Source organism: Phoca vitulina, unplaced genomic scaffold (assembly GCF_004348235.1).
Source record: "Phoca vitulina isolate PV1807 unplaced genomic scaffold, GSC_HSeal_1.0 scaffold110, whole genome shotgun sequence".
NCBI lineage: Eukaryota > Metazoa > Chordata > Mammalia > Carnivora > Phocidae > Phoca > Phoca vitulina.
The window spans coordinates 1,450,690-1,468,941 of record NW_022589813.1 but is presented as its reverse complement, the minus strand read 5'-3'; the positions used below and the strand labels follow the sequence as shown (position 1 = coordinate 1,468,941).

Here is an 18,252-nt window from a genome sequence, read left to right as displayed (position 1 = left end):
GCCTGTGGCCTTAAGCAAGCTATTTAACTTCGAGCATAGTGCCTGCATGTAGAAGGAGCTCAGTCAATATTTCTGGGATTGATATGCTCTGAGTCCCATCTCCCTCTTTATCTGTAAGTGGGAGCAAGAATAATACTTTCCCTGGTGGGGGGTTCAGAGCCTTAAATGAGCTAACGTATCCGAGGGGCTGAGTACAAGTCATGGTGCTGAACTGATGTGAATTCCCTTCTTAAGCTTATCCCCAGAGGAATGACCTCTGTCACCCTCATTGTATCTGAGTCTCTCCCTTCCCCTAGCTGCATGGAGAGTCTGCACGCTGCTGAATGACCTGCACGTCTCAGCTTATGGAAAGGATGGGCTCTTATGTCTTGTGGCTGGCCTTGGCCTCCTGCACTCTGACCCTGTCATCTACAGAACAGCAAGGTGTGTGCTCTGCTCACCTGGAATCTCAGATGCCCCGTAATACCTGGGGAGAGGGGGAGCGCAGAGAGGGCAGTTCAGGGTCAGTGAGGGGAACAGGGACGGGACATGTCTAAAGCGAAGATTTAGCAGCTAGAAGTCAAGGGGTGCAAAATGAGGGAAACTAGAATACAGCAATAAACTCTCAAAGAGCCAAATCGGAAATCCCCCATGCAAGGACCATGGAGTTGGTTAACGTAACTTCCCATGCCCAGAATATGTACAGCTCAGAGAGCCCAGATTCATGGGGACATGAATCACCTAGTCACTCTGTGCCTTTGCTTTGGCAAGCACCTTCTCCTTCATCTGAAGGTTTGCTCATACGTACAAAGAAAGGACTAGAGGTACTGATCTCTCCATGATCATTTCAAAGATCTGTGGACTGGGCATCTTAGATGCTTGTAGGAAGGGTCCTCAGGCTTAACACCAGGCTGAAATTTCTGCCTGTGTCACCTGTGGAGGGGGCTGTGGGGAGGGGAAGGAGGGACTCAGCTCATGGCCTCCCTTGGGAAAACACAGTGTGTGTGTGTGTGTGTGTGGGAAATAATCCAAGAACAACAAGTACAGTGACTCCTTTCCTTAAAATAAGTACATATGTAAGCAAGGCTTGAAAATCTCTTTTTCAAAAAAGTCCCTCTAATGTGTATTACAAGAATGTGATCCTGTGTGTGTACTCGGTCCATAATTCAGGCGTTCACATTGTTCAATAAATCAGAACTGGAGAAGAGAACCAGCCTGAACTCCTACTAGGCCTCAGGGGCTGTGTTTGGCATTTTATACTTATTATCTCATTTAATCCTCTAGCAATGCTTTAGGGCTTTATTTCTCTAAAACGGGGGATACATCCTGAGAGGAGTACAGTGGTGCATGGCAAACTCTTAAAGAATTTTTTAATGGCTATGTATATTTTTTCATGTGTATCAGAAATGTGTAACTAAAAGGGGAACCCTCCTACACTGTTGGTGGGAATACAAGCTGGTGCAGCCACTCTGGAAAACAGTATGGAGGTTACTCAAAAAGTTGAAAATAGAGCTACCCTATGACCCAGCAATTGCACTACTGGGTCTTTGCCCCAAACATACAAATGTAGTGATCCAAAGGGATCATGCACCATCAAACATGCAGCCCAATGTTTTTAGCAGCAATGTCCACAATAGCCAAACTATGGAAAGAGTCTAGATGTCCATCAACAGATGAATGGATAAAGAAGATGTGGTATATATACATATATATATATATATACATACAGACACACACACACACACATACACACACACACACACACACACACAATGGAATATTATGCAGCCATCAAAAAAATGAAATCTTGCCATTTGCAATGATGTGGATGGAACTGCAGGGTATTATGCTAAGCTAAATAAGTCAATCAGAGAAAGACAATTACCATATGATCTCACTGATATGTGGAATTTGAGAAACAAGGCAGAGGATCATAGGGGAAGGAAGGGAAAAATGAAACAGGATGAAACCGGAGAGGGAGACAAACCATAAGAGACTCTTAATCTCAGGAAACAAACTGAGGGTTGCTGGAGTGGAGGGGGGTGGGAGGGATGGGGTGGCTGGGTGATGGACACTGGGGAGGGTATGTGCTATGGTGAGCACTGTGAATTGTGTAAGACTGATGAATCACAGACCTGTACCCCTGAAACAAAAATATATTATATGTTAATTAAAAAAAAAGAAATGTGTAACTAGTATATCATACCTACGGTATCACAGATATTATGCCTTAAGATGAAACAAATTTATAGAGAGTCATTGAAAGAAACATATTAAGCAGATAATTGGACAGGCGGACACAGATGTGGCAAACATTGTGACTTGAGGCTTAGGAATGGAGGGAGTTTGGGAACCACTAACTTGCAGGTGTTGTTTTGCAGACGAGTCTCAGGGGAGTCAAATCACCTGTCAAGGTCATCCTTGATGACCTAAATCCAGCAGGTGTGGAGCTGGATTTAAACCCAGACTGACCAATACACCCCTTCACTTCTCAGCCTCCTCATAGATCATAGTTCCTGAATCTGTTAAAAACCATGAGATCGGGGTGCCTGGGTGGCTCAGTTAGTTAAGTGTCTGTCTTTGGCTCTGGTCATGATCCCAGGATCCTGAGATAGAGCCCCACATCAGGCTCCCTGCTCAGTGGTGAATCTGCTTCTCCCTCTCCCTCTACCCCTCCCCCCAACTCCTGCGCTCTCACTCTCACTCAAATAAATAAATAAAATCTTAAAAACAAAAACAAAAAACATGATATCAAGGGCTCCTGGGTGGCTCAGTCGGTTAAGAGGCCAACTCCTGATTTCGGCTCAGGTCATGCTCTCAGGGTGGTGGGATCGAGCCCCGCATGGGGCTCTGTGCTCAGCGGGGAGTCTGCTTGGGATTCTCTCCCTTCCCCTTTCCCTCTGTCCCTCTCTTCTCCTCTGTCTCTCTCAAAAATAAATAAATAAATCTAAAAAAAGCCCCATGAGATGAGCAAAATCAGAAATGGTCCTGCTAGAGCAGTGGTTCTCCACTGGGGGTGATTTGGGCAATGCTTGGAGATAATTTCCAGGAGGAAGGAACTACAGGAATCTAGTGAGAAGGGCCCAGGAAAGCTGTTAAACATCCTGCAATGCACGGGACAGCCACCCACAACACAGAATTATCCAGCCCCAAACATCAGTAGGGCCCAGGTTGAGAAATCTTGTGTTAGATCTATATCTATTAGTAAGGGGGAAATGTCTATGATGTATTAAGTAAAATATGTAAGTGGGAAAAAAAAGTTGTACAGCATTAAACCCATTTTTAAAAATCCCTATATTTTAAACATATGCATAGAAAGAGTCTGAAGACTCTACAGCAAATTTATGGTTAAATGACCATAAATTTGCTGCATAGAAAGAGTCTGAAGACTATACAGCAAATTTATGGTTAAATGACCATAAATTCATGACCTGAGCCGAAGGTAGATGCTTAACAACTGAGCCACCCAGGCGCCCTGCCCTTGGTGTTCTTAATGCCTATAATATATCACACACAAAGTCCTCATTATTATTCTGACCCTAAGGTGATGAAGGCCGACATGTGATGAATGGGTTGTGTGCCTCATTTCTTCATTAGGGTCCTTATGCACCTTTAAAATTCAAAACAGAGTGTGTGGGGGACATCTGGGTGGCTCAGTGGCTTAAGCATCCAACTCTTGATTTCCGCTCAGGTCATGATCCAAAGTCGTGAGATTGAACCCCACGTTGGGCTCCGCACTGAGTGTGGAGCCTGATTGAGATTCTCTCTCTCTCTCTCTGCCTGCCCCCTCCCACTCTAAAACAAAACAAAACGAGAATGTGTGTGTATGTGTGGAGGGGGAGGGTTAAAATCCTGTGGGCTCTGAGGATGCTCAGTAAACCCAAGCGCACTGTTGCTTTCCAGATGACAGAAACTCCACCCACATTCGTTCCTATGACCCCTGCGAGAGTTACACCCGCCTGGATGAACCCTCACGGAGTATGGAGTACACAGGACAGGGCCAGCTGTGTGACAGGGACAAGAATGGCTGGTACCGCTTTGTGGGAGACGGAGGAGTGAGGTTGCCAGAGACCTGTGTCCCAATGTACCGATGCCAGACAGCTGCCCCTATGTGGCTGAATGGGACTCACCCTACCCTGGAGGAGGGCATTGTCACCCGCACCGCTTGTGCCCACTGGAGCGGCAACTGCTGTCTCTGGAAGAGTGAGGTGCAGGTGAAGGCCTGCCCGGGCAAGTACCATGTGTACCAGCTGCAGGGCACCCCCGAGTGTAATCTGAGGTACTGCACAGGTAAGTGGCCAACAGCCGGGGATGGCTGGGGGGCGGGGCCCCCTGGTGAGGAGCCCAGGCATCAGCAGTGAGTGAGGCAGATCGGGAGACGAAGCGGAACAGCCTGGACTCAGCTCCTGCGTGTTACTGCCCAGTGGGGATGTCACCCAAGGTTGCCGGGCCTTCCAACATTTCAAGGAAAGCCAGAAATTCAGAGTTGAGGGCAAAATCTCCTGATATAAATATATATCTCCATATGCGTAGCATGATATGAAGAACACAAGCTCATTCAGATTTAGATCCCATTTGGGCAGTTTAATTTACCCCTCTGAGCTTTAGTTTTCTGATCTGAAAAAATGGATGATGGCAAAAGTCACAGCCAATGCATAGTGTCCCTGCTCCAATCCAAGTGCTTTAGACTATGAACTCATTTAATGCTCTCACCAGCCTCATGAGATACAAGTACTATATAACTACACCTGATGAGAGGTCTGGGGCACAGAGAGGTTAAGCAGCTGTCCCAATGTCACAGAGCAGGAACATGACAGAGCTGGGATTTGAACCCAGATACTCTAGTTCCATGATCTATATACCTAACCATTATGCTACCCCGTTTCATACACTTACCATGAGAACTGAATGAGCTAATTTGTGGAAAGTCCTCAAGCAGCGTCTGCCACGTAGTAAGCCTTAGGATGGCAGCCTCTAGGTTCTCACTTCACTGGATTGGGAGTCAGAAAATCTGAGTTTGAGGCTTGACCCTTCCACTATGTATCGCACACCCTTGGGCAGGACTTCTGGGCCCTGGTAGAATGACAGAGTTGGCCTTGGTGGCCTCAGATCGCTTTGTTCTGCATTCTAATCCTCTTCCTCTGTGCCTCACCCCGGAGACCCCTACACTGCAAAGAACAAGTGTGAGAACGCCTGCCGCCCGGAGGAGGAGTGCAGCTTTCTCAATGGCACCTGGGGCTGTTACTGCAGACAGGACCTCAACATCTCTGGTGAGTGGCTCAGCAGGGCTGGACAGTGGGAACGATGCTGGTCTGAGCAGGCAAGGCAGCAAGGAGGGAGTTGCAGAGGGTCAGGACAAGGTGTGGACCAGAGTCAGTGGGGATGGAACGGAGGTCAGGGAAAAGGTTCTCAAAGCCATCTGCAAGGATAGGAGAGCAGGGATGGAACAAACTGCCAGGTCAGTCTTTGGATCACAGCCTCAGGAAGCAGCTCTGGCATAGGTGAGCTTGGCCCATGAGGGACAAAGGTACTAAGGACAAGAACTCTGCAAGTGTGGGAGCTGCATTCAAATATCTGCAGAGTCTGCATGTGAGGACACGGGCAGACTCCTATGCCAGTCCTGGATTTGCGACGTAGTAGCTCTCTGGGGCCTGGGACAAGGCACCTAGACTTTCTGAGCCTTAATGTCCTCATCTGTAAAATGGGACTAAGATAATAGTAAAAATAAGCACCATACAGGGCAAGCAGTCCAAATGGGCAGGCTTTTAAGGTGATAAGGTTCTTGTCCCAGGAGGTAAACAAGAAGAGGCACATGACTCATGGATACAGATGCCATAAACAAGCCCTAAGCCCTGGATGGGGGTTGGATGAATTTCCCAATGAGATTATTTCCTTCCCTCCTAGAATTCTAATTAGGGCCTTTGACTCTTGCCCTTCGCACAAGCATGCCTTCCTCTGAGCACACTCCCAGTCCCTGTGGAAAAGAAAGTGTTCTAGACAGTGGGGCAAGAACAAGCATGTGTTTGGAAAACTGGGCTGCAGTGTGGACCAAGTGGTGCTTGGGTGTGCCTAGCAGGAGTGGGGTGGGGATGAGGGGCAGGACTGGAAGGAAACAACCCTGCTCTCCATGAAGGCTCTTTCCGCTCATTGGGTGGACAAGCCCCCAGAGGCTCGGGGTTGTCTCCCAGGATTTGGGCCATCACAGAATCAGATGTTGGATTTCAAGGATGCTCTTCCTGTACCTGGAGACTCCAAGGGCATCCTTGGCAGGTCCTCTCCGATTGGGTGGGCGGGTGGCCTGCCTCGAGTCTTCATTAGTGGCTACTCAGCAAGTCCCCATTGCTTCCAGGCACAACCCAATTGTGATCTGGCTTTTGCTTACTTCTCCATCTCTCACACTCCACCCCCACCCATTCTAAGTTCCTGTACCTCTGAGATCCACATCTCTGTACACACACCATCCTCTCTCCCATCACCACACTTTTGCCTCTGCTGTTCCCTTAGCCAGGGGTGCCCTCACTTGCCCTATGCACCTGCAAAACTCCTACTCCTGACCAAGTTCCAGGCCTCAGTGAATCCTTCCCTGACGTAACTGACAGATTCAGATATACCTTCTTGTGTTTCCCTCTGCACCTAGAACTTACTTCGGTTAGTATTTTCATCATACTGCACCTTAATAAGCTGTTGACATGCTGATTCTGACACAAGACCAAGCAACCTTCATGGGCTGGGTCCATGTTGTCTTTATTTTTGTGTTGAATGTGCCTCACACATGGACAAGGTGGTTGGTTAGTAAATGTATTTGAATCAATGCATTCATGAATACAATCAAAATGGTATTTCTCTTCATTTACTATCTACCCCCCATCAGAATGTTAGCTCCATAAATAAGGGTGGGGATTTTGTCAGTTTTGACAAACACTGTATCCCCAGTATCTAGAACAGTGCAGACAGTAAATGCTCAAGATGCATTTCATGCATAAATGCTGAATGAATGAATGGAATGAATCAGTGAATGAACGAATGAATGAAAGAAATGAGCAATGGCTCTGAACCTGGTCAGATATGCTGGCTTCACAAAGCCAGGGAGTAGGAGTAGTATGTATCTACCCCTGATTCTAATCTGGAATGCAGGAGAGCCCTGCTTCTCTAGAGACCCCGCTCCCCAGAGACCCTGATCCCCAATCCCCAAGACATGAAAGCCCTCCCTATACCTGCACATAGAATGCTTAGAAATCTTGGACCAGGGGCTTTTTTGCCAACCTCACCCACTACAAGCCTAGGTGTGAATCCCACCTAGGTCTCAGGCCCCTATTAGTCTACCCAACTCCCCACTGGGTATGATGGCTTTTCCAAAGGGCAGGGAATGTGGGCTCTGCCCACTGCTTCCAGAGCCCTGTCCACTCCACCTATCCCCTTCTCAACTTTCCAGATGTCCACAGTTTGCAGCCTCAGCTGAACTGTGGGGCTGAGGAGATCAAGGTGTCACTGGACAAGTGTCAGCTGGGAGGCCTGGGTTTTGGGGACAAGGTCATTGCCTACCTGCGAGACTGGAACTGCAACAGCATCACACAAAAAGAGGAGAGAAATTGGATATCCGTGACTAGCCCTACTGAGGCTAGGGCCTGCGGAAACATTCTGGAGGTGAATGGTGTTTACACCACTGCTGCCAGAGGGCGGGAGTTGGGCTGTGGGAGCTATCTCAGTAGCTATGAGACCTTAGACAAGTCACTTAGCCTTTCTGGGCCTCTAGTAGTATGTGAGATTACACATGTTGGTTCACATAAAGAGCTTAGAACAGGTTTGCTGCTTGAGCTGAATAAATGTAAGCTATGATTATGATTATTTTAATTAGGGGTGATGTGGGAGGGGTCGACATGGGAGCAAGCATGGTGGTTGCTGACTGTCCCCAAGGGCCAAAAATTATTGTTCTAGTTTTTGACCTGGGATTCTCACTCCCCTTCCCATAAGGCATTAGAGCCACTAAGGGAAGAGGCCCACATGCTTCCTGGAGATCAGAAGGCAGGGTGGCAGCATGATGGAGAGTATCAACCTTGCAGTCAGGCAGGCCTGAGTTCTAGATACACCTGCACACACATAAACATATATGTGGTCTTGTTTTTATGCCAAAGAGAAATAGAACCCATGCCATCTACAAAAACACCCTCTCCGTGGCCAATGAGTTCATCATCAGAGACACCATCCTCAACATCAATTTCCAGTGTGCCTACCCACTGGACATGAAAGTCAGCCTCCAAACTGCCCTGCAGCCCATTGTAAGGTATGGCACTGACCCTTGCCCTTTGATCTATAACCCTGACACTGATCACATTCACTTCAGGCAAAGCTTAAGATGTCCTCAGATTGCTGCCTACCTCCTACAGGAGCTCTCACTCTTTCCATCATTCATTCTGCAAATATTTGTTGATCATAGATTAATGTTCAGCATGCACAAGGCAGACATAGAATATTTTGTGGCTATTAAAGATTATTATTAAGAAGCAATGCAGCAACATGAAATAATGTTAATTAAATATGCTAAGGAACAAAAACACACCACAGTTTCATTTATCTTGAGGAAGACAGGAATTAAGCAACTAATTATACCAATCATTATTTACAAGTGAGATGAATGCAATGTGGGAGAAGCACAGGGTGCTGTGGGATCAGGGAACAAGGGTCCCTGATCTAATCTTTGTGGGGTGGGGATGGTGGGAACAGGAAGCCTTCCCCGCAGATGTGGGATTTAAGCCAGGATCAGCTTTGATTGGATAAACAGCACCCTCAATTCACTAGAAGTAGAACCAAGTAGCAATTTGGGTGGGGATCCATTTGGAAGAGGCTTTCATCTATTTTGGTCACTACTGTCTCCCTGTGGAATGGATTCCTCAGCATTTAGATACAATAGACTTGCTGGGGGATTTTCTGAGGGTGTCAGAACTCCATGGTGCCCTTTCCATCCCCTCATTGCCTCCTGGGCTCACAGAGTAGCACAATTAGGACTAGTAATTTTCTAGTTCAGTGATTTTCAGACTGTATTGTGTTGGGGCCCCAAGTTTCATAATAAATAAAAATTAAAGCCATTCCTCTTTTAAAATGGATGTTTCACTGGATGATTCCCTGGTGGAGGGAGGAGAACTGCTGCTAAAAGCGGTGAACCCACAGGACTGATCCCATTGTACAGGGGGGAAAACAGAGGTGTGCACTTGCAGTTATTCTGTGAGTGAAGGAGATATGAGTGATCTGTGAGGCAGGGAGAATGGGTGGAGATCCCAGAGACACACTCGTCTGCTTGTCAAGTTTAGTGCCTAGCAGATACTAAATGCTTGTTTTAAATGGGTGATTGAATAGTTCCTTTAGGAACCAAAGATGTGCCTTCACCTTAATAGCCTCACACAAGTGCAGGGCTGGATTTATTTTGTTCTCACTGGTGGAAACCTAATGTTTCCACTTTTATGGCTTTCCTCTTCTCAGTTCTCTGAACATCAGTGTGGACGGGGATGGAGAGTTCACTGTCAGGATGGCCCTGTTCCAAGACCAGAACTATACGTCTCCTTACGAAGGGGCCGTAGCTGTGCTGGCTGTTGAGTCCATGCTCTATGTGGGAGCCATCCTGGAGAGAGGGGACATCCCCCGGTTTAACCTGTTGTTGAGGAACTGCTATGCCACGCCTACTGAAGACAAGGCTGACCCTGTGAAATATTTCATCATCAGAAATGGGTAACGGGCAACTCCGGGTTATCTTTTGGCCTGAAAAGGATTTTGGGGGGAGAGAGATCACCATGGCCCTGCCTGGCAGTTGTGTAAACTGGCTTACCTCTTTTGGAAAATAATTTGGCATTACATATCATGACCATACTTTTGACCCAGGAATATCACTCCTGACATTTTAGCCTAAAGCATTAATACAAAATACGTCAGCAAGATAGAGAAATGCCAATTATTTTTCATTTCAGTATCCTTTGTAACTTTGGAAATAGGTTCACAGTTCAAAAATAGAGATCCATTAAGTAATGATGGGCTACTATACAGATATTAACACTGACTAATCAAGATGAAAATGGCATGACAAGTGTTATGGGACAAAATATCATTGAAATTGCTAACTGGCAAAAACAAAGGGAAAAGGCATATCCATAGATCATGATTCAAACCATGGTAAGTAACAATATTAGCTAATATTTATCACTGAGCTTAGTTATGTGCCATGCACTGTGTCACTAAATGCTCACATCAACCCCAAGAGGTATGGATTACTGTCTCCGCTCTAGACAAGAAAAGTGAGGCTCAGACAGGTTAAGGCATCTGCTAATATTTAGCTAGAAAGTGGTTCTGGCTGGAATGTGAAGCAGTCTGTTTCACCTCAGAGACTGTACCCCACAAAACTGAAACCACATGGGCTGATGAATAAATGTCTTAGAGGGGGCGCCTGGGTGGCTCAGTCGGTTAAGCATCTGCCTTTGGCTCAGGTCATGATCTCAGGGTCCTGGGATCGAGCCCCATGTTGGGCTCTGCGCTCAGTGGGGAGTCTGCTTCTCCCTCTCCCTCTGCTCCTCCCCACCCCTCATGCTCTCTCTCTGTCTCAAAAAAATAAACCTCTTGGAGGAAACCTGAAGGAATAAAAGTCTATGTCAGGATGGAGGGAATCAGGGAACTCTTTAATTCTCTGTGATGATGTTTTCATACTGGATACAGATTAAAGATACAGCCAAGGGCCTCAGGTCCCTTAAGCTGTTCTAAAAGTTAGACCCTTGCCCCTGTCACCCTCCCAGCTGCCCAAATCAATATGATTCCACCATCCATGTGGAGGAGAATGGGGTGTCCTCAGAAAGCCGGTTCTCAGTTCAGATGTTCATGTTTGCTGGAAATTATGACCTAGTTTTCCTGCATTGTGAGATTCATCTCTGCGATTCCCTTAATGAACAGTGCCAGCCGGTGAGTAACTCAGAGTGAACTATTCAGAGTTTCATATGGGGCCTGGTACCTGGTAGTCTCACCATATATATTTACTGGAATTATGGATGAATGGAAAGGAGGGAGGGAGGGGAAGAGAGAAGGAGGAGAAGAAAGAAAAAAGGATAAATGGATGGACATTCAATCTCCAAAAAGCCCATGTGTATATAATTATTGTGTCCCCAGGAAGCAGATTAGACAAAGGAGCCTGCCCACTAAGTTTCCTTGGCACAAGACATATTTTGAATGATTTCATAATAGTTGACTTTTTAAGTGCTTATTCCATGTCAGGAATTGCACTAAAACTTTTCATATGCTTTATCTAATTAAATTCTCACAACAACCCTTAAGTAGATTCTTTTATTGACCTCATGGTACAGATGAGGACACTGAGCTTCAGAGAGGTCTTTTGCCCAAGGGCAACACAGCTAGAAAACATCAGAGCTGGGAGGTAACTCCAGTGTCCATGCTCTTAACCCCTGTTTGGTACTGCGGGCTAGTAGTTGGCATTTGTTGAGTGCTGACTATGTGCCTGGGTGTTACAGACACATTCATTTTAACCTTTACAACCAAGAAGGTACTACTTAATAGTAATAGAGAGGTGAAGTCATTAGTCCCAAATTAGACAGCTAGAAGAGAGTGGAGATGAGATTCAAACCCATGTTTGTTTGACTTGACAGTAAGAATTTTCTAGATTGAGAAAACCACAGCCTCAGAGTCAGGGCCACATGGTGGGTGGGGTCCCATTCTTGGGCCAGATTCTTGTCCCATTGCAGGGACAGCCTGGATAGGAACTGTGACTTTAAATTTTGATATAATGAGATTTCTCCATCCCCACAGTCTTGCTCAAGAAGTCAACTCCGCAGTGAAGTAGTGGCTATCAACCCAGCCCAGGTTCTAGATTTGGGACCCATCACTCGGAGAGGTGAGTGGCTAACTTCTGGTGAGAAGGCCAGCTGGTCAAGTTCTGAGAGTTAACCACAGATGCCTGGGGTCACCACCCTAACAACCTAGAGCCTTTTCTGCCTCCTCACTGCAGCCCCCACCAGTGAATCTATCTTTCCATGAGGTACTCTGGATAATAATAATAGCATTTGCCATTTGTGCTGAGCCTCCTATGTGCTAGAGACCAGGCTAAGCTTTACAGGCAAGAAACTGAAGTTTGGAGAGATTAAGTGGCTCACCCCAATCACTCAGCTCATGAGGAGCTGGAGTTAGAATTGAACCCAGCTCAGACTGATTCCACAGCATATGTCCTTTCCCTTATTCCTCCTGCCAGGTCCCCTTACCTCAGCCCCTTTTGGGTGAAGTCTAGGTTCTAACCCAACTTTGTTTTCTGGTGAATGACTGTTTTTCAAAATCCAGTTATAATATTCTGGGGCATGATGTAGGGGAAGCTTTCTAACTGCCCCACAAATGCTTACCCATCCTACCCATGGGTTAGCACTACTGTGGTGGTTTTTACTCCTGCTGGAATGGAGGAGTCAAAAAACCCAGAAGAAGGTAAGCAATTTTTTTTTGTCCTAAAGAAATTAGGACGCAGTAATGCTAGTAACAACAGCAATGACAGTAATAGTAATAACACATGTGGCTGGCACCATACAAAACATTTATATGCATCATCACATGGAAGGCTCACAACAGCCTAAGGAGGTAAGCACTATTTCCACTTCCATTCTCCAGGTGAGTAAACTGAGGCTGTCTTGTAAAAAAGGCTTTGCCCTGAGTTGTCCTGCCTCTTTACTGAGCCCTCAACTTGAAGCTTCATGTGGTATCACAGGGTAGTTGAAGGGTTAGGAACTTTCATTTTGGAATCAGAGAGATGGAGGTTCAAATCCCAGCTTTACTACCTACAACAAGGTCAACTTAGCCTTGGTCAACTGAGCCTCAGTCTTCTCCTCTGTTGAATGGGGACACAAATATTTTCCTCACAAATCTGCTGGAAGAACTAAGTTTCAAATGCATGAAATGGGCTTAGAAATGGAACTGCTAAATAAAAGACACCTCAACAGTGTGGGTGGCCAGGTCAGTGGCCGTGGTGGCCAGGTCCAGGAGGACTTGGAGCAGCTACGGCCACAGTGCCAGTCACAGGCACATGACTGAGGAAACCTTCACCTCTGCTCTTGTCCCCAGGCACTCCATCTCTTGGCATCGCGAACGGAACCCCCAGCTCTGCAGGTACATCGTTATCTCCTGCCTATCCCGCTGCCCTCCCTCCCAACCCTCTCTTCTTCCTCTTTTCAATTCAGTGCACATTGATTTAGCCTGTGCTAGTAACTATGGACACTGAAATGAATCAGTCCCAAGTGTGGTTCTTGAGATGCTCATAGTCTAGCGCAGGGGCCAGTCATTTAACAATAAATACTTATTGGGTGCCCACCATGTGCCAGGCATTGTTTTAGATGCTGCAGATATAATAGTGAACAGGATAGACCAGGTGCCTGCCCTCATGGAGCTTATGTTACAGTGTGGGAAACAGGCAATAAAAAGTTAACAAGATAATTTAGAAAGAAAAGAGGGTGATATGATAGAAAGTTACCAACATGGGTAATAGCGTCTTAAAAAAGACAGTTGTTTATTTTACTCACATGTAAATGAAGTCCAGAGGCAAGCAATCCAGGGCTCCTGGAGTGGCACCACAAGGTCATCAAGAATCAAGTTCTTTTAAGCTGTCCCCCTCCACATTCTTCATCCTCACGGTCCAAGATGGCAGCCAGAGCTCCAATCTTCATATCTAGTCAGCAGGATGGAAGGAATATGGAAAAAGTCACAGACCGTTAAGGAACATTCCTGGAAGCTGACACCTTATACTTCCACTTACATCTCATTGGCCAAGGCTTAGTCACACCTGGCTGCAAAGGAACCTGGGAAATGTAATCTTTATTCTGGGTGGCCATGTCCTGAACCAATGTTTGATGGTTCTATTTATAAGGCAAGAAGGAAAAATAAATATCAGAATGGGTAAATGGCCAGAAAAATGTTCAGAGGAGGTGATATTTTTTTTTTTTTAAAGATTTTATTTATTTATTTGAGAGAGAGAGAATGAGAGACAGAGAGCACGAGAGGGAAGAGGGCAGAGGGAGAAGCAGACTCCCTGCTGAGCAGGGAGCCCGATGTGGGACTCGATCCCGGGACTCCAGGATCATGACCTGAGCCAAAGGCAGTTGCTTAACCAACTGAGCCACCCAGGCGCCCCAAGAGGAGGTGATATTTGAATGCAATGAGAAAAAGGAACCAGGTTTGCAAATAATAAAGGAACAAGCCCTATAGGCAGAATGAACAACAATTGCAAAAATGAGACACTCATATAAGCAAATAAATCATAAGCAAGTAGATAGTGTGGCAGGAGCACATAGAAGAGTAATTAACCGTACTAGATAAGGTCAGGCAAGAATTTCAGCAGGTGGCAATATCTGAATGGGGTTTTGGTGGGTGACCTGGAGTTTAACAGGGAGACCAATCCAAGAAATGTATTTTGGACCAAAGGGAAAGCAATGCTACTAAGATTTTACTGCCCCCTCTTCCCAATACACAAATGACCTATATTGGTGAACCCACACATGAAAAAAGTTCTTTCCATCCTTAATTCTCCAGTTAGATAACAGCCTAAAAGTTTCCAAATAAGGTCAAGATGGCCTCTCCACACTTAGTGCTAATATTCAGACAACACTCAGAAAAGTAGCGCTCATCAGAGAGAGGGGTTAGAGCTCAGACCAAAAGGAGCTTGAGAGCAGACCTCACGTCTCGTTCACTTCTCCCAATATTTCAGGTTAGTGCAGTGCCTGCAGCAGCCTGGTTTCCCAGTAGAGTTTGCGAAACTGACTAATTTCTAGAGTGGGCAGTGGATTCTGGAGCCTTCTGGAAGAAAAGGGGAGCAATCTTATGTGGTATGAGACCACCACAAGAGGGCACTTATGGTGTTCATTGTTTGCTATCTCCCACAAACATGTTTGACGTTTTAAAATTAACTGAACATCAGCCTGTGTTTCATAAATACAAACTGGTTGTCATACACTAATATTTCAAAAAAATTATGATATTCTTCACTCCCTTCTAGGACATCACCAAGTTACTTTGAAATTTATGGGATGGAGAAGTTATAATCTCGTAGTACAGTGGGAGGGGGTACACATGCCTCCCCAAGGCCCCCAAATACAAGGCATCTATCACTCAGGATCCACACCCTTCATTAACACTGAGCATATGGTCATTTTCAGAGGAGGTATGATCCCAACCCTCCCAGATCTTAGAGTCTAATATTCAAAACTGACACTTATATGGTGTTTATTATGTGCCAGGCAATGTTCTAAATGCTTGATATGAATTTACTCACTTAAGCCTTAAAAAAGTCACATGAGGTAATAGCTGCTTGTGATATTTCAATTTTGCGTACAGATAAACTCAGTCATGGTGAGATGGTGAGGCTCAGTAACTTGCCTGGGCCTGCACAACTAGTTGTAGAGCTGTGATTCTTTCTTTTTTTTTTTTTTTTAAGATTTTATTTATTTATTTGACAGAGAGAGAGCGTGCACAAGTGAGGGGGAGAGGGAGAGGGAGAAGCAGACTCTCTGCTGAATAGGGAGCCCGATGCAGGGCTCGATCCCAGGACCCTGAGATCATGACCTGAGCCAAAGGCAGACGCTTAACCGACTGAGCCACCCAGGCACACCTAGAGCTGGGATTCTGAGCTAAGAAGTCAGGCCTCAGAGGTTTTTTAAACTCTGTGTCTTTCTGCCTCTTTAGTATTAGCATAAGTATTGTTAGCTGCTATGACAAACAATCCTCAACTTTCTGTGCCTTTACACAATAGTTTATTTCCCACTAAATCACTGGGGGATGCAGTTCTGTGCTTTGCAGTCATTAGGAAGTCAGGCTCTTACCTTCTGGTAACTTCTGGCAACTCCACTGTCCCCGGCAAGTCCTCTGCTGGATCCTTGGCATCTGGTCCCTAGATGGTGGATGAGAGAGTATGGAAAATTATGTAGGAGGTTTTAAGGACCAGGTCTAGAAATGGCATGTATAATTTTTACCCATATTCCACTGGTCCGATTCAATCATGTGATCTCACCTACCTGCAAAGGAGGCTGGGGAAAAATTGCCTTCCAATGTGCCCAAAGGAATATGAAAAAGTGTTTGATGATTAGATACCTTTGCCTCTACCACATGACCCCTTTGCCACTTCCCAGGGGCTGTAACCTAGAACAGATATTAAGGATACTTTGCCTTTCTTGTCCTTGTAAGGTAGAGGATAGAAAGGCTAGCTTGCTTTGGCTGTTAACTTCCAAAGCCCAACACTTGACAGACATCTCTCTTATATTTCAGGGTTCCTGGTGGCCTGGCCCATGCTTCTCCTGCCTGTGCTCCTGGCTGGGCTGTTCTGAGAGCTCAGATTAGCAACTGGTCTTGAAGCTCATGTTCTTCCCTCTGGTGATGGCTTCCAGTCACCCATCGGTTATGCCGGTTCTCTCTCCAAATCACATAGAAAATCTTGGTGTTTATAGACTCTGGGCCAGGCTAGGTTTGGGGAAAGGGAAGATATTTCCCTTGTTCAACACTCTCTGTGCCTTTATATTCCTCTTTTTCTCATGGTGGGGGCCCTGTTGGCCTGGCCTGGCCTGACTTCCTCATTTATTAGCAGGATCTTGGAGCCAGAATTGCTCCGTGCCTCTGTGGCTCCAGCCTTCACCAGAAATATATTACGTGTTAGTCCGTAACTCCAGGGAAGAGGGGCTGTGTCATTGGGCGGTGCAGGGGAGAAAGAGGAAGAGCTTGTAAAAAAGGCACCTCCCATGGTTCCTTCCCAAGAACCCCCTGTTCTTACTGCTGATGAATTGAACAGACTGATCCTTGCTTTAACCTGTGTCCTCTGATGTATTTCCATCATGGTCTCAATAGTGGCCATGGGAATAAGTTGTAAAGGGTCCACTTTTGGAGACTCTACTCCAGGGAAGACTGGTTCCCATTGCTCCTCTGTCCCCCACCATACCGTAGACATGCTTTGATGTGCCTAGGAGTAGGCAAAAACCTACCCTAGGACGCAAATGCTGGAGGAACTGTTTGATTTGGATGCAGGGATGCTGTCACTCCAGAATATACCTCTAGCTGTGAATAGTGGTGCACTTGCTCTGAAGTAAACAAGAAGTCCCAGCGGAAAATGCTGTGTCGATCCTGCCATGGGGATATAGGAGCAGCGCCTGGGGGATGAGTGAAGTCCCTTTCTGGAAACCTCTGATGGGCCCTCATAAAACACTCCACAAAGATGCCACAAATAGAGAACGCTTCCCCTTCCCATAGCTATACACAAGGCCCCTCCAAGTTGGCCTCAGGAAAAAATGATCAGATCAGGACCAGGCCACAGGGGAGTGGAGCCTGTTTATCTGCCAGGAGGAGACTTTCCAAAGTGCTCTCATGTTCAGAGATAGTGTGGTTGCAAGAAACAGAAACACACTCTAATTAAATCAGGCAAAAGGAGAATTATCAGAATATACGAGCAAATAGTCCAAGAACAGAAGATACAACCTGGCTGTAAAGGAAAACTACCAGAAACCAAGGTTTGTCTGTCTTTCCATCTGTCGGTCTTCCTGAAACCACACAGCCTTTACATCTGCTTATCTTTGTGTGTCTTCTTTATTCCCCCTGCGCTGAAACTAGCTCTTCCTGTTCATTCATCATGCCTTAATTAAATATGGACATTGAAGCTTCATCTCACTTCCTAATTCAGGGGCCACAGAAACCAACTAGCACTTGGTATCCTACATTCAAATTGTACAAGGGAGAATGTGATTTCCCTGTTTGGTCAGAATGCTTCCCTTGGTCCAAACATCTGAGGGCAGGTGAGTGGCCTCATCTAATGCAAACATAGCCAATGGGGCCAACCTGAGGAGGCAGGTCTCGAACACATGGCAGTGTTTCTTGGATAGACGCCTCAAAGGTCTACTCTAATAGTGACTTTTTTTTTTTAAGATTTTATTTATTTATTTGACAGAGAGAGACACAGCGAGAGAGGGAACACAAGCAGGCGGAGCGGGAGAGGGAGAAGCAGGCTTCCCGTGGAGCAGGGAGCCCGACATGGGGCTCGATCCCAGGACCCTGGGATCACGACCTGAGCCAAAGGCAGACGCCCAATGACTGAGCCACCCAGGCGCCCCTAATAGTGACTTTTTAAAAAGAGAATTTCTTGGGAGGAATTGCTTCTTGTTTCCCAGTATGTCAGGGGATTCAAAGTTATTACATTTCAAGGGAGGGGTACACTGGGAATGCACCTGAAATACAGATCAGGGGCCCTAACCTCTTCCCTTCTCTGGGGTTCATCTTCTCCCT

At 46.1% G+C, this 18,252-nt stretch overlaps 1 protein-coding gene across 1 annotated transcript; it reads left to right on the top strand.

Moving 5' to 3' along the window:
* The first annotated feature begins 289 nt into the window (after positions 1 to 289).
* On the top strand, positions 290 to 16,788 carry LOC116628056 (pancreatic secretory granule membrane major glycoprotein GP2-like). The gene is made up of 10 exons (XM_032398119.1): positions 290 to 423; positions 3,883 to 4,269; positions 5,139 to 5,249; positions 7,412 to 7,623; positions 8,112 to 8,260; positions 9,454 to 9,699; positions 10,752 to 10,914; positions 11,773 to 11,857; positions 13,066 to 13,110; positions 16,255 to 16,788. Exons 1-10 carry the CDS (start codon positions 324 to 326, stop codon positions 16,311 to 16,313), a joined length of 1,557 nt encoding a protein of 518 aa, XP_032254010.1. The 5' UTR covers positions 290 to 323; the 3' UTR covers positions 16,314 to 16,788.
* Positions 16,789 to 18,252: the final 1,464 nt, after the last annotated feature.

Excerpts from the sequence above, each read along its gene's own strand:
- LOC116628056 (XM_032398119.1), top strand. The coding sequence starts at position 324 with ATGACCTGCACGTCTCAGCTTATGGAAAGGATGGGCTCTTATGTCTTG. Across the intron at positions 5,250-7,411 it reads ACAGGACCTCAACATCTCTG|ATGTCCACAGTTTGCAGCCT; the intron begins GTGAGTGGCTCA and ends TCAACTTTCCAG. Across the intron at positions 8,261-9,453 it reads GCCCTGCAGCCCATTGTAAG|TTCTCTGAACATCAGTGTGG; the intron begins GTATGGCACTGA and ends TCCTCTTCTCAG.